Here is a 15426-nt window from a genome sequence, read left to right as displayed (position 1 = left end):
TCTTGATTTTAAAAAGACGAACCCAGAAAGTTAGACTAAACACTAAGTAAACTTATAAGCTAATTAAATAAGTTATAAATTGATTTATTTAATGTCAAACACACTCTAACATAGTTTATACTTCACGTAAAAATTACTTTTTTCCTAAAAATAAATAGTCACACACTCTCTAACACTCAATTATTGAATAAAATTTATTAAGAATTGCAAAAATTACAAGTCTTATTTAGCGAGACTAATTTTTGTTTTTTTTTTTAATTTCTAATATATTTCGACCAATAATAAAGAATACATTGAAGTGTTATAAAATATATTCCTAACATCTATCTTCCTAAAATCACCTTTTTAGGTTTAAACAAAAAGGCCAATAATTTATAATTGATTTTCATAATTCTCAAGTAAATAGTTTAGACACACGACACAACTCATTGCATGCTACATATTCAACGAAATTTCAGTAGACAGAACATACAATTATAAAAGGTTTACTTCCAAATGTGAATCAACTACTTGCAAGTTAGCCATCATATCGAATGCGTAAGATTTGCAACTGAAGGATTTACAAAATTATCCGCTAGTGCAGGAGAGAAATTCACAGGACAAAAGTAAAAACCTATCACAAGGCTCCACGTCATCAACAAGTACATGAGCCTCCCAACAAACCATATTAACAAAGTGCCAATCACATTACCTACACTTTCCTGAAGAACATCCTAATCACCAGTATGATTATCATTTATCAGTGGAATTATCAGGTTCACCCTGTGAAAAAAAACTTCACCATGTCAGTCTATTATTAAAGAAAACATAAACATCAAACCAAATAGCATAGGGCATATAAGCATCTCACTTATGATACTTACATTTGAATAATTAATGCAACCCACAACAGGAATTTTGTGTTCAACCTGTAAAAATAAACTCAGCCTAGTAAGTATTAACAATGTATTTATACACTCAATAAAAATACAGATATATCAATTAAGATTGCTCACCAAAAGCTTCCTTGAACCTGCCAAGGAGGAATCAAAATCCTTTAACACAATAGTTGGCAATTGATCAATGCCCCAACCTACAATTTTGCAGATGACCCGTGCATAGGCCCTGTGAGCTCGCTTCCTTTTTGTCTTGAGTATGGCAGTGGAGTGGTGAATTAATCCAACACAATCCTTAAACCTCTTCCATACCTTCTTCCCAATACCTCCACAAACCAAACAATAAAAATCCCCTTCTTTATGATTGCTCTCATAATATCTCCTCAAGTCACCATCTTCTGCAAACAGTTTTTCAAAGAACTTATACTCCTCACATTCTTTAGAATCATTATCTACCAGCTCATCCTCCTCCTCCTCCTCCTCATCATCATCATCGTCCCTGTCAGAACCAGCATAATCATTGATATCTTCATCACCGTCAGAACCAGCATCGCCAACTAAGAACTTCCGGCAAGCTTCTAATGCTTTGTGCTGCAATTGGAGCACTGCCACAGTTGCTTTCTCTTCGGCTGACAGACAATAAGTGAGAGAACATGATTTGATGTCATCAAAAGAAGGCCATCCTGAAGCTGTAGAAGAGAAACCAGCATTGGGGCTTTCACTTACCCACCCAGCACCAGAAACCAGAGATTCATGAGATTCCTACATTCAATTTTCATTAGTAACAACCAACAAGAAGTAAACATATATGGGAGTTGGGATTTGCTAGCAGCCAATATTAGTATTCCTTTGCTATTCCGATTTTCACATAATTGAAGTGTAGCCTACCACAGCTAGCAATGTTAGCCAATAATGAGGTATAACTTTCATCTTTTAAATTTAAAATGCTATCCCTTAAAAGCTAGCTCTTTGTATTTGATCTAGTAATGTGTTTAATGTGCAAGGTCAAGACAATTTCACATTATAGTAGTGATTAGGTCATTATCATATATCAAAAATTTATTCTCAATACATAAATTAGTTGACAGAGGGCGAGCCCTGGTGCAGCGGTAAAGTTGTGCCTTGGTGACTTGTTGGTCATGGGTTCGAATCCGGAAACAGCCTCTTTGCATATGCAAGGGTAAGACTGCGTACAACATCCCTCCCCCATACCTTCGCATAGCGAAGAGCCTCTGGGCAATGGGGTACGAAGTTTTTTACATAAATTAGTTGACAGCATTAAAGCAACGAATTTTCCCTAAATAACATTATAACCCTGAATATATAACCTAGAAAGATACACATAGGAGGAATTCAAAATGGAGAAAAATAAAAAGAGTAAAGGTGCATGCTTCTATTCAGCATTCATAATTTTGAGATACACCGCAGTTGTCTCACCTTAACTATTTCTCCTCCATTTTCTGAACTCAGTTCCAAGACCTTTCCTTCTAGATTCTCACTTTCCTTCTCAAAACCCTGCAGAAATAGAGTTAGCATAACTGCATAAGAACCATGATAAAATATTTAACCTATTCACATCACTATGTACCCATAATTTCTTTCAGGCTTCTTTTTCTCTTCCTTAAAAAGGTGGACCTGATACATAAAAATAATTAATCTTGCTAACATTCTGATGAAACCCTATTACATGCTCCCCAGGATCATCAAGTTTACAAACATCTTTTATTAAAAGTTAAAACCACAGAAAACCAACTTTTGTAAACAGAAATCGAAAATATGCAACAAATATACTTTATTTGAACCCAAAAGCATTAAGCAGGATATTTGGGTTCAACCTGTAAAAATAAACTCAGCCTAGTAGGCATTAACAATGTATTTATACACTCAATAAAAAATACAGATATATCAATAAGGATTGCTCACCAAAAGCTTCCTTGAACATGCCAAGGAGGAATCCAAATCCTTTAACACAATAGCTGGCAATTGATCAATGTCCCAACCAAAAACTTTGCAGATGACCTGAGCATAGGCCCTGTGAGCTCTCTTCCTTTTTGTCCTTAGTATAGCAGTGGAGTGATGAATTAGTGTCTTACAATTCTTAAACCTCTTCCATACCTTCTTCCCTATACCTCCACAAACCAAACAATAAAAATCCCCTTCCTTATGATTGCTCTCATAATATCTCCTCAAGTCACCATCTTCTGCAAACACTTTTTCAAAGAACTTGTACTCCTCACATTCTTTAGAATCATAATCATCTACCAATTCGTCTTCATCCTCATCATCTTTGTCATCTTCGTCACTGTCAGAACCAGCATCCCCGACTAAGAACTTCTGGCAAGCTTCTAATGCTTTGTGCTGCAATTGCAGCACTGCCACAGTTGCTTTCTCTTCTGCTGATAGAGAATAAGTGAGAGGAGATGCTTTGATGTCATCAAAGGAAGGCCATCCTGAAGCTGTTGAAGAGACGCCAGCTTTGGGGCTTTTACATACCCATTCAGCATCAGAAACCAGAGATTCATGAGATGCCTACATTTAATTTTCATTAGTAACAACCTACAAGTAAACATTTGTGGGAGTTGGGATTTTGCTAGTGCACCCAAAATTAGTATTCTTTTGCAATTCCAATTTTCACAAAGTTGAAGAAAGTGCAGCCTACCACAGGTAGTAATGATAGCCATGAAATATAAATAACTTTCATTGTTTTCAATTTTAAAAAGCTCTTTGTATTTGATCCACTAAAGTGTTTAATGTGCATGGTCAAGAAAATTTCATACTATGTTTATCGTAGTGAATGATGAAATAAACCTCATAGATTTTGAAGGAACATCGTGTTACAGATTTTGAAGAAACAGCAAGTTACATTGCTCATAGCTTTGCTACAGGGTACCAATCCTCTACTGTGAATCTTGTAACTATTTCTCTACTATCACATAAATGCTTTTATAATTTCAACCAGAAGAAGAAAGACCATAGCTTTTCCATAGATTATATATAAAAAATTTATTCTCAAAATACATCAGTTAGCTGACAGCATTAAAGCAGCAAATTTTCCCTAAATAACATTATAACCCTGAACATATAACCTAGAACGATACACATAGGAGGAATTCAAAATGGAAAAGATAAACAAAAAGTGTAAAGGTGCATTCTTCTATTCAGCATTCATAATTTGATATGGACAGCGACTATCTCACCTTAGCTATTTCTTCCCCCTTTTCGAAACTCAGTTCGGAGACCTTTTCAGCTGGATTCTCACCTTCCTTCACAAAACTCTGCAGAAAGAAGGTTAGCATCAGAAACCAAGCCAAGATAATTTAACCTATTCACATCACTATGTACCCCACAGTTTCTTTCTAGCTTCTTTTTCTCTCCCTTGAATAAGCTGGAATGGATTCATAAAAAACAAAGTTCTAAAACATGGTCGTGACCGCCATTCCAGCTATAACATCAAGGTTTCTGGAATCTCTGAAACCACAGTTGTGGCAGCATTTGTCCATAATTTCCAGCAACATCAAGGATCGCGACGAAACCACGACCTCGACCAGAATTTAAAACCTTTATAAGAAATAAGTAACCTTGCTAACATTCTGATGAAACCCTTTTATATGTTGTTCCTCAAGCTCAGCAAGTTTATAAACATCTTTTGAACCATCAGCATTACCATTCAAAAGCAAAAGCCACACAAAACCAACTCATGCAATCACAAAAATATGCAACAAATATTCTTTAATCGAACTCAAAAGTAGCATTGCTTACCTCTGGCCCAGTTGGCTCCATCCCCACTTGGAGAGTGAGTGTTGTTAGGGTACTGTGAAAGTGAAAACGATCTTCATGGTAAAAACTGAGAAATGAGAATAGAGCTATATAACTTATCATCAAATTATTTTATTTTAAGTGAACACTATTTTAGTGTTAATATTATTCATGCCAATATATAATTGCGAAAGTAATTAATAGAAAATTTGTGTATAAAAAGTATTAAAATTATTTTTTAATGAAATAACAAGAAAATATTATGTAAAAGTAAAAAAATATAAATCGATAGAGTAAAATATTGATCAAATTTTACAAATTCTTACATGTGTGCTAAAATTTTACAAATTCTTATATATGTGCTAAAATTAAAGTTATACGATTAATTTGAATCAATAATTAATTTAAACCTAAATGTACACTTTTATTTTATTTGAATGGAAATAAACAAAAAAAATTGTTGACTTTTCTTATAGATAGCATTTTAATTAAAAAATTGATTTTCCTTCAAATCCACCGAAACGGTCCATTATTAGGATGATTGTAATTTTATGCATGTAACAATATTTACAGAAAGTGTCAACCGTTATTTCTATATAATTAATATGATAATAATTAATAATTAAGAAATCACAATTCCTAATTCAAATTTTACAAATTCTTATATATGTGTTAAAATTTAAAATAATTTATAGCATTGTTAAAAAGGCAAACATTTACGATATGCATGACATGTGTCTCTTGAATATATGTTTATAAATAAAAATTTAATTTCATAAAATTATTTTGTTTCATTTTTTTTATTATAAGTAAGAACTCTCACTTTAGATTTGTTGAAATATAATCATTTAACTTACTGCTCACCTAACACATAATTTACAGTATATGTATGTGTGTGTGGTTAAAATAGATTAATTTTTAATAATAAATAATTCCTAACATAAAATTTTGAGAAAAAAATATATATTTAAAATTCATGAAAACTCAGAAATATGTTCTAGTGAATGATATATAGAACAGAATTGCATGTTGGCGCGTGGTTCTCATCTGGTGTGTCTGTCCCCACTGGAGAAGATCAGCCTCAGATAAGGAAACGAAACATAGGAATCGCTTTCTTTGCTCTTTCCCAACCCAATGGCTACTTCCATTAACAGGTTTTCCCCCATCTCTCTCTCTCTCACACACACTTTCTCTCATGAAATTCAATTTAACTTTGTGAATTTTCTCGTTTGAAGCAGCAGTGCTCTGGGGTGGAAACATTCCTCCTTGTTCGTACAATCTAATAATGGCTTTAACGTGGCTTCGCCTCCTTTCAAACATAAACCGCCACGCTCCTCCAAGTTTTCTCTCACTTGCTCTGCCGCTTCCTCTTCTTCTGGTACCTTCCATTTCTTCCTTCCCTTTTGCTTTTTCAACTCTATTAAGGAACTGTGTATCTGTGTTTTTTGTTAATTTTGCTCAATTTTGACTTGGGTTCATTTGGGGTGGTTGTTTTGCAGTGGAAATTTAGTTGCTTTATCTATATGCGATGCACTGTGAAATTCCAATAATTTAGATGTTGCTTGTTAGCACGGTTCATTTATGATGCTAGAAAAAGGGTAATTCGGATATCAAATGAAGTATGTATAGGGATTGTTGAATACTTGATTTTGATTGAAATTGAATGAATGAAGGGGAAAAGAAAATAATGTTTTTTGAAGAGTAAACTTAGCTGCCATTTGTGCCCGAGGTTTAAATTGCGGTTGGTCAGTTACAGTTGTGGTTTCATTGCAATCCTTGATATTGTAGAAAATTATGGTTAAATGCAGCTGATGCGGCTGCAATTGAAGTTGCGGAGACCTCCCCTAAACCTTGACATTGCGATGCAATTAGAATCGAGTTTGCAAACCGTTTTTTTTTTATATGGTCTCAGAAGGTACATTTAACTTAGTTTCACAAATTTGCGACAAAAGGGAGGAGAAACTTGTGTTGTTCAATGTTCAAACGTTTCCATTGAAGAGTGTTGTGAGAATTTATCTGCTGCCTTTTTTTGTCTCACATGCAGACATGTCGCTACAAATATACAGAAATTGACTTGGGTGCTGTGTTGGTTTTTATTTTAATTTTATTCAGATCCACTATTGGTTAAGGCTGCTAGGGGGGATCCTGTTAGTCGTCCTCCGGCATGGATGATGCGCCAGGCCGGAAGGTACATGGCTGTTTACAAAAAGCTTGCTGAGAAATATCCATCCTTCCGAGAGAGGTCAGAGACAACTGATCTCATTGTGGAAATTTCTTTGCAGCCTTGGAATGCTTTCAGGCCTGATGGAGTAATTATCTTCTCGGACATCCTTACACCACTTCCTGCGTTTGGAGTTGATTTTGACATAGAAGAAGTAAGGGGACCTGTTATACATTCGCCCATTCGTTCTGAGGAAGGATTAAAGGTTTTACATCCAATTGACCTGGACAGGCTTAAATTTGTTGGAGATTCACTTAAGATACTGCGCCAAGAGGTAAAATTTAGTTGCATCTCCTCATTTATGTCCCGGCCATTCTTCTAACCTGTTTCCCTTTCTAATTCTTTTTTTATTTAGGTTGGTGGTCGTGCAGCTGTTTTGGGTTTTGTGGGAGCACCTTGGACAATAGCAACATATATAGTGGAAGGGGGTACAACACGCACATATACAACCATTAAGAGCATGTGCCACACTGCCCCACATGTATTGAGGACTTTGCTTTCTCATTTGACGCAGGCAATAGCTGATTACGTTATTTTCCAAGTGGAGTCTGGGGCTCATTGCATACAAATATTTGATTCATGGGGTGGACAACTACCACCTGAAATGTGGGAACGCTGGTCAAAGCCTTATATCAAAGAGGTAACAGAAAAAAAAATCTCCATTTGCCTGATGAAATTGTTTTTTAATTTTTTAAACTTCGCAATTTGGAATTCTTGTTATTAAGCCTTCACTTATGTTATAAGTATAAATGCTTTGGCTTTAACCAAGTTCATTAGTTGAAAAAGGAAAAAGAATGTAGCTTGCTGAGTTTTGCAACAATTAACCAATTGTGTCAAGCTAAAGTTATATTGTTCCTAACTTCCAAGCTTCGATGATTTTTCTTGGTTGGTTGACTTGGTAAACATATGATTAGATGATCAGTTTAAAGCTTTTAATTTGTAATTTTTGTGGGAAAATAAAAAAAAAAAAACTTGTAACATGTGAACCTTGATTAATAAATAAGCTCACTGGATGTTGATATTGTTGTGCTCTACTGCTCTTGACTTTGGGGAGAAAAATCCAAATCAGAGGCTACTTTATTTTTATATATTTTATTGAGATTAATATTGTTGTCAGTATCTTTTTGCAATACATAAACTCAAGGTTGGGTTGTGGGTACTATATTGCCTCCTTTTTTTTTCCTCCCTTTTTGCCATGATGTACTGCTTGCTGAATTTCCAGATTGTAAATTTGGTCAAGAAAAAATGCCCTGGCGTACCAATTGTTCTTTATATAAACGGAAATGGTGGCCTTCTTGAGCGTATGAAAGACACCGGAGTTGATGTTATAGGGCTAGACTGGACAGTGGATATGGCAGATGGAAGAAGAAGATTGGGTAGTGGGATAGGTGTTCAGGGAAATGTGGACCCTGCCTACTTATTCTCCCCTCTTGATGCCCTGACTGAAGAAATTCAGAGGTTGGTGACATAATATCTCTGTGCCTCAGTATTCATGAAGTCATTCCATATGGTTTTTGGCTTATAGAACTAGACAACCATTACTTGTCCTGTTGTCCATATAAGCATCATTCACTTTAGTCATCAAATTTATTTTTTGCAAGCAAATGTCTAGGCTGCATATTTTCTGTTGATGATCCAGTGTCTAAGCTGTATTGTGTAGTTGAACCACCTGCTAATTGCTTAATTAACTGCATAATTGAAATTAATTAAATGGGCAAGGACAACTAACAAAAAAGGAGAGAAACATTCCTTACAGAATTGTAGCTATATGTTATTTATATTATAAGTTCCAAAATAATGAATTAGTTCAATCAGACTTCTGTATTTGAGAAAGGCTACAGTCACTGCATGTTATGCTACTGGTGTTGTGTCCAACTGAACCCTTCATAGTCATCATAACTGAGAATGGAAAATGAGTTGTACCAATGAATTATCTTGACTTAATATGATAATTATTTGTCAGGGTTGTGAGGTGTGCGGGACCTAGACGGCATATCCTTAATCTCGGACATGGTGTTCTTGTTGGCACACCTGAAGAAGCTGTTGCACATTTCTTTGAAGTAGCTAGGAGCTTGCAGTTTGACACACTTTTTCAAAACAATACTGCAAAAGACCCTAATCTTGTAACTTAAGAACAAATGTCATTAGTGTTGCTTACTTGCTTCTTGTTTTACTTTGTCTTGGAGTTAGTTCAAGCCCTTCTCGAAAGGAAGAGTGTAGGCTTAGTCCTTTATTCTTATGCTTCTATGAAATGATCAAAAGTCTGAGGATGCACATTGCTGTACCGGCTTAGATGAAGTTGTGATTTTACATTCTGCTGTATTTATAATTGATTATGATAAATTAATTGGAGGCTTCCTTCCATTTTGGTAAAATCTTCTTAACTTGGGGTGGCACCCTGTCTTTGTAGTTTGTACTAATATTTTATTTTATTTCAAAGAATTATTTAATTTATACTTTGTTATGGCCTGTCTGTTCAAATTGTATATGACCTACACATTTCACATTCTTTTTAAATTTATAAAACAATAATAATAATAATCTAAAAGATAGTTATTTTTCTAATTTTAATATTTTTTTAAAAATATCATAGAGAAAATTATTTTCTAAAAATTTCCCAAACATGCCCAAATAAACATTAAAGTCTTTGTGATTGGTTTTCAAAGAAATTCGAACAACGACTTTCTTAAATAAAAAACACTAGTGAAAAACTATAGCATGCATTATTTTATTTGGGATTAAATATGATTTTGTTCCTCTTGACTCATTGATTTTGGTTCTCCAAATATAATTTTATTGCATTTGGTCTCTAGAATTTTTAAAATTTCTCTTTTAAGCCCTTTTAATTTTCTCTGTGAGAAGTTTACCACGTTATCATTTCTTCCCTACATAATTTTTAATGTGATGTGGCTTCCATGTCACATTTTTTCTAGTCAAATTAATAAGTAACAAAAATAAAGAAATTGAAACAAATGTTCCCCATGTTATTTGAAGACCTGAATTCTTTTACCCAAATACGTAATCCCTAGAGAAAATATTTAACTGTTTTTTAATTAAAAAAATCAAATTCCATATCAAATTAATTATGAGTAATTTGAATGCTGATTGGAATCTCTTTAACCCTAATATCTAATCCTAAGAGAAAATATTTAACTGTTTTTAATTTTAAAAAAATCAAATTCCATGTCAAATTAATTGTGGGTAATTTGGATTCTGACCGGAGTGTCCTAAACATGCCATTTAAACAAAGTAAAAAAAAAGGATTTAATTTTAAAAATTTGAGAGGCCAAATACAATGAAATTATTATATATGGAGGACAAAAATCAATATGGGGTCAATATTTTATATTTGGAAGAATAAAATTATATTTAATCCTTTAATTTTTATTTTTTGGGTTTAACTCGGTGGTGAAGGTACATTGAAGAGTTATCTCATTATGTTAAGGTCTGTTTGAGCCTTCAACTTAAAAAAAGAAAAAGAAAAGTATATGTACATTGAAGAGAATCTAATTAAGCACACAGGTGGAAGTGTTACTACAAGAACACTGGAATGATTGCCTTAATGCTTTAGAGCCTCGTTTACAGCCTTGAGAGCCTTGTCATATGAGAAAAAACCCATGAAATGGAACTCATAGCCATCTGTTGTGATAACCTGCATGCGTTTTTCTGATGGATTCAATCCATTTCTGACAGAACTGACTTTGCTCAACTGATCCAGCAGCACTATCACCTAGATGTTCCACACAAAAATCAGTACTCCATCCCACAAAGTTCCTCTTATTATCATTGCAATGATGCTAAATTAGAAAATCCAGAGTTTTATGGTCTCAATTCTCAAATTATACAACTCAATTAGCACTTGTCTAGTTTAAATTATTACAATAAACACTATCTTACTTATATGATATATTTTAAGTAATTTTTCATTGTCATTGAATCTTAGTATTTAACACAACCTATATAATTCACCATTCAAAAATTAGCATGGCAAATAATTCATCACCAAAGAAAGGACTAGCTAAGCTGAGATAACTAACTAAAACGAATTTAATACTAATAAAAAATACTAATACAATACGAATAAATTGTCTTTTCATATAAATATCTCTTCAACACAACATATGTCATCAAAATGGTGAATATTTACTCTTTTATTATCAATCAAATTTAGATGTAATGTAGGACAAAACTCCTAAAAAATTGATTGCTTAACCTTTGGTATGAATTTTCAAGTTTAGATGGTGTCTGTTTTCCTGTAACTTAATAAATAGTGTGTGAATATCATCCCTAAAACTAATTCATGTGAACTGCATAAAAATATAACTAGGCAATGAGGTGAAAAGGTACCTTATAATAAACGCATTCATGCTGCTGCAGGGAGAATGGATGATGGCACAATGGAGAGTCACTGCAAAATGCTAATCTTTTGGTGGATATATAAAGTGTTCCAATTAGAGGTCCAGAGTTTGTTGATATGTAGCAAGCACATGGCTGTAAGAGCTTCTCTCCTGGAAAAACCCCAAATGTTTGTTGAAATAGCTTATCGGGTCCTCCTGATGTAAGCACCTTTGTTCCTTGAATAAGTCTAGCAATTGCAGCATCAGCTGGCCTAGAACTAACTCTTACTGAATACACAAAATAGATTTCCATTAGAATTGAATCAGGATGTCAAGCACTTAAATGGATTCCATATAAGTAAATAACTATGGTCCAACTTGGATTAGCTTCTAGCTTATGTAAGCTTTTAGTCAAGTTTTTTATTCTTAACTATAAGAAAAGTTATAGGAGTACAAGTTTTCGAGAAAGTTAGAGAGTATAAGTTAATTTTAACCTAGTGACTTTTTTTTAGAGAATCTTGAAAAAAGTCTTTTCTTTTTTGTAAAGTCTTTTTATCTTTGGAATTTGATACTACACAATATGTTCAAAATATTTGGAGATCTACTTTATTACATAAGTGGATTCTTGACTTTTTTATCATGAGTTAAGTAAATAATTTTTATTGTATAAACTCAACCTTGTTAATTTATTCTTATTGTGCTTCTTTTTCAATTAGATCTTTTATCCATAGAAAAAGAGAGAAGTTTAATTGATTTTAGTTCTTGGATTTATTTTATTTTCTTCTCTTGTTTTGTTGAGAAGTTTATACACACTAAATTTAATATCAAAGAGCAAGGGAACTTTTCTGTGTTTTGAATAAGAGTTACTCAAGATCTATACCATCTTTAAAATTGCACTTCACTATGAGAATTTGGGTAAGGTGTTTTTTATAGAGTTACATCATCAGGACTATGACTACTTGGGAGGGTGCACATGGAGCAACCCTTTATTATTTATTTGGTATAAGTTAAATTGGTGATTGGTTTAGCATGCAAAAAACATGGGGCAACCCTCTATTATTTATTTTGTGTGTGTATGATTTGGTAAAAGAAAAAATATCATATATTCAACTTCCAAGTGAAGCTGGACAAGCTTATGAATATTTCATGAAGAAGCAAATATTACCAAAAGGACTGAAAAAGAAAAAGCAGAAGAGAACTCACCGTGATTCCGTATATTGCCAACCATGGTCTCGGCTTGTTTGGTTGCTTCTTCAACCTTCTTGCCATAATGATTTATTGCACCATATATTTTATCCATTGGATTGGGACCTGAAACCATAACTGGAACATAAGCAAAACACGAATAAACTTAGTTATAAGAACACAATCTCTTGGAAATCACTCACGTTTTGATTCTGCAGGGGAAACGGGAGCAGGGAAAATGTAACAGTAATCTCTGTGTGATAACTCATCATTCTCTTGTTTAGAGAACCAAGAGAGCTTGACACTGCTAGGTACAAAGTTTGATGGAGGAGGGAAGAGAGAGATAGGAAAGGAATAAGCACAAGATGGTAGCTAGAGAAAAGAAAAGATAGAAGAGAGGAGAGGAGGGTGGGGACGTAGGGAGAGTAGCTAGAGAAGAATGTAGGGCCAATATACTTATGTGAATTTGAATGCAGATTTGGAGAAAAATTGAAAAAGAAGAGAGAAAAATATGAGATCACACTAGTGATATGAATGAGAGATAAAGAGAATAAATGAATATTAAGAAAATGTTGCAGAAAAAGAATAGAATGATTTAAGTAACTTATTGTATGCACTCATTTGCATGCCACGACATTAATGAGTATATACTAACAGCAAAGCCTCGTCTCTCTAAGTGTGATCAACTACATGGATTGCACAATTTCATTTAACTTAAGATCAAGGCTTCACGGATATTATTTATGAGTTTTTTTTTATGACTTCCTTCAATTTCTTTCTTGATCTCCACTTATCTCTTTTTCATATGATAAAAATCATGAGATCTATTCTTCTAGTGACCTTCTTTTTATATGTTCAAAATCATTTTAATTGATCTTTTGTCATCTTTTCTTTAATTGGCGGCCTTCTCCTTCCATACAATCATTTTTGTATCCTATACTTTTTTATGCGGCCTCACATTTATCTTAATATTTTTGTGTTTTTCTTTTTGATTCACTACCATATAATATACAATGTAATACGACAAAAATTATCTTAGAGTTCGTTAGATACTTTGTTATCTCCCGATGCCTTTTTCTATTTTAGTATCTTGCAATCTATCTTATGTGACATTCTCATTAATTTTCTCATCATTTTATATTACTAATCCCAAATATTTAAACTTCTAAACTGTGGTATGTCATATCTATTTTAGATCAAGACATGTTACTCTCGTCTCTTCCTAAAATTGCAATGCTCTATCTTCCTCCTAGTTAAGTGAAACCTTTGTTGCCAAATTCTGAATAACAAACCATTTCTATTGCACCTGAATAAATAGTAGTGACTTACTGCTTGCATGGTTGGGTATATGTTTATCGGATCAATTGGAATCAATGACTCATCAGTCATCATCAATAACCATGATTATTGTGGATTTACCCAAAAACAAAATATCCAATAGTACCATTTCTTTCTTTCTTTTTTCATAAAAAAGTAATTATAGTGTAAAAGTGAACCAATCAGACGAGTTACACTTGTGAAACACGGCAATGCAGATGTTGAGTAATATTTCAATTCATCATGTTTATGAAGTTGGAGTTGGGTTTCATTTAAGAGCTAAGTTCAAATTTGTTGCCCATGGTGTACAAAAATGATTTCATATGCTGTTGGTTTGCAGTGTCTGCAAGAATAATGTCAAAGCTTGAAAGAATTTATGTGCAAGCCTCTGTTTGATTTTATGAATGTTGAACTATGTGTATTCTACAAAAGAAAATATTCTGAACTATATTCGAAATGGTATGTGAGTGGTTTTGAGTAACTGGGAATTAAGTATTGCTAGAAATGTGATGGCGAATAGATTCAAGATATAAAGGAACAACGCCAAAAGAGAGATGCTGCCTCTTCAGAATATGATGCTAAAAAGCAGTTTGAAAACAAAATTATAAAGCATATATGTAGATTTTTGCCCTTACAACCAATTAAAAATCACTTTAAGTGTGACTTTTAAAATAACATCTTACCATGCATAATAGTTTATGATTAAATATCATTTTAAAATTTTTTATACTATATCTAAATTAAATTGCAACAGTCATGCAACTTGAAATTTTGTGGAGATTTGCTAGATGAATAAAATATGGTGATAGAAAATAGAAACTATACTAAATAATAATATAAACCCACATAATATATGGACAACTTAAATTCTTAACATGAGAAAAGGTTGAAATGAACTGTTAGAATTCAAAATATTAGTGTATGACAACGAGGTATTCCGCTGATCAGTACTGCAATTGTGTTACCCTATAACAGTAGCTCATGGTTTTAGTTAGTATCCTGTTGAATGGGCCATTCTTCAGTCAAAAAACCATTTTGTTCTTTAGGAACTCTAAATATCCGCAGTTCTTCATGTATCAGAGCTTTTAACCCTTTGTGGCTTCGCTATTTGTTTAAAAAATAGAGACTAAATTATTCGGTTGATCCTTTATCTTTATTTTAAGTTTTATTTTTGTTCAGCTTATTTTTTAAAAGTTACAAAATATTCCTTATTTAAGTAATTTTTTATAGCATGTTAGTCCAAAGAAAAACTGAAAAAGACATTACTTCATGTATCAACATGCTATAAAAAAAATTACTCAAGAACCATTTTATGACTTTTAATAAATAAGGAATCATTTTATAATTTCTCAAAACTAAGAGACCAAGACCTAAAGTAAGAATAAGGGACCAATGAAATAATTTAGCCAAAAATACACACCTATAATTTTTTGATCTAATTGACGCCTATAATAAAGAACAATATCATCCAGCAAAAAATAAATAAATAAATAAGAGCAACGTTCCGATCACCATTTATGATGGATCATATTGAAAGTTACTAATTGGAATCTTTAAGCATGTTGGCATGGTTCGATCACCGTTTATGATGGAACAAACAATTAAACCTTTTGAGTTTATTATTTCCTGAGAAAAAAAGGACCTGTCTCTTTAGACCAGAAAGAAGAACCGCAATCTAGTTTAAATAATTCAATTTTATTTCTGCATATAAAATTATAGCTAGCCAACACACGGG

The 15426-nt window shown here is 33.1% G+C and overlaps 3 protein-coding genes across 6 annotated transcripts; 1 reads left to right on the top strand and 2 right to left on the bottom strand.

Annotated features, from left to right (window-relative positions):
* Nucleotides 1-431: 431 nt before the first annotated feature.
* Nucleotides 432-4715, bottom strand: LOC114378579. Its single transcript, XM_028337213.1, has 7 exons — nucleotides 4635-4715; nucleotides 4073-4150; nucleotides 2799-3404; nucleotides 2313-2390; nucleotides 996-1637; nucleotides 864-908; nucleotides 432-762 (listed from the first exon to the last, which is right to left on the bottom strand). The coding sequence occupies exons 1-7, from the start codon at nucleotides 4653-4655 to the stop codon at nucleotides 733-735; spliced, it is 1500 nt and encodes a 499-aa protein (XP_028193014.1). The 5' UTR covers nucleotides 4656-4715; the 3' UTR covers nucleotides 432-732.
* A 929-nt stretch (nucleotides 4716-5644) lies between these two features.
* Nucleotides 5645-9236, top strand: LOC114380514 (uroporphyrinogen decarboxylase 1, chloroplastic-like). 4 transcript variants are annotated; one of them, XM_028339609.1, is made up of 6 exons: nucleotides 5645-5785; nucleotides 5870-6009; nucleotides 6744-7126; nucleotides 7208-7492; nucleotides 8075-8310; nucleotides 8816-9236. In XM_028339609.1, exons 1-6 carry the CDS (start codon nucleotides 5766-5768, stop codon nucleotides 8982-8984), a joined length of 1233 nt encoding a protein of 410 aa, XP_028195410.1. In that variant the 5' UTR covers nucleotides 5645-5765; the 3' UTR covers nucleotides 8985-9236. The 4 variants fall into 4 exon arrangements, with proteins under 4 accessions (XP_028195410.1, XP_028195411.1, XP_028195409.1 ...); XM_028339610.1 differs by having other exon boundaries at nucleotides 5663-5785; nucleotides 5873-6009; XM_028339608.1 differs by having other exon boundaries at nucleotides 5664-5785; nucleotides 5867-6009.
* A 957-nt stretch (nucleotides 9237-10193) lies between these two features.
* Nucleotides 10194-13763, bottom strand: LOC114379051 (GEM-like protein 2). The gene is made up of 5 exons (XM_028337604.1): nucleotides 13704-13763; nucleotides 12578-12746; nucleotides 12393-12500; nucleotides 11200-11477; nucleotides 10194-10582 (listed from the first exon to the last, which is right to left on the bottom strand). Exons 1-5 carry the CDS (start codon nucleotides 13761-13763, stop codon nucleotides 10412-10414), a joined length of 786 nt encoding a protein of 261 aa, XP_028193405.1. The 3' UTR covers nucleotides 10194-10411.
* Nucleotides 13764-15426: the final 1663 nt, after the last annotated feature.

Source organism: Glycine soja, chromosome 12 (genome assembly GCF_004193775.1).
Source record: "Glycine soja cultivar W05 chromosome 12, ASM419377v2, whole genome shotgun sequence".
In the NCBI taxonomy this organism is placed as follows: domain Eukaryota; kingdom Viridiplantae; phylum Streptophyta; class Magnoliopsida; order Fabales; family Fabaceae; genus Glycine; species Glycine soja.
Note: the sequence above shows the minus strand (reverse complement) of the source record. Positions and strands in the feature narration are given on the sequence as shown.

What these genes read in the sequence shown, in the direction of transcription:
- LOC114378579 (XM_028337213.1), bottom strand. Translation starts at nt 4,655, where the DNA reads ATGGAGCCAACTGGGCCAGAG. An exon ending in AGGGGGAAGAAATAGCTAAG is followed by an intron (nt 3,405 to 4,072) that starts GTGAGATAGTCG and finishes AATTAAATGTAG; the next exon opens with GCATCTCATGAATCTCTGGT. An exon ending in CAGGTTCAAGGAAGCTTTTG is followed by an intron (nt 909 to 995) that starts GTGAGCAATCTT and finishes TTATTTTTACAG; the next exon opens with GTTGAACACAAAATTCCTGT.
- LOC114380514 (XM_028339608.1), top strand. Translation starts at nt 5,766, where the DNA reads ATGGCTACTTCCATTAACAG. An exon ending in ATGGCTACTTCCATTAACAG is followed by an intron (nt 5,786 to 5,866) that starts GTTTTCCCCCAT and finishes TCTCGTTTGAAG; the next exon opens with CAGCAGTGCTCTGGGGTGGA. An exon ending in CTGACTGAAGAAATTCAGAG is followed by an intron (nt 8,311 to 8,815) that starts GTTGGTGACATA and finishes ATTATTTGTCAG; the next exon opens with GGTTGTGAGGTGTGCGGGAC.
- LOC114379051 (XM_028337604.1), bottom strand. Translation starts at nt 13,763, where the DNA reads ATGACTGATGAGTCATTGATTCCAATTGATCCGATAAACATATACCCA. An exon ending in TTCCCCTGCAGAATCAAAAC is followed by an intron (nt 12,501 to 12,577) that starts GTGAGTGATTTC and finishes TTATGGTTTCAG; the next exon opens with GTCCCAATCCAATGGATAAA. An exon ending in TGGCAATATACGGAATCACG is followed by an intron (nt 11,478 to 12,392) that starts GTGAGTTCTCTT and finishes TTGTGTATTCAG; the next exon opens with TAAGAGTTAGTTCTAGGCCA.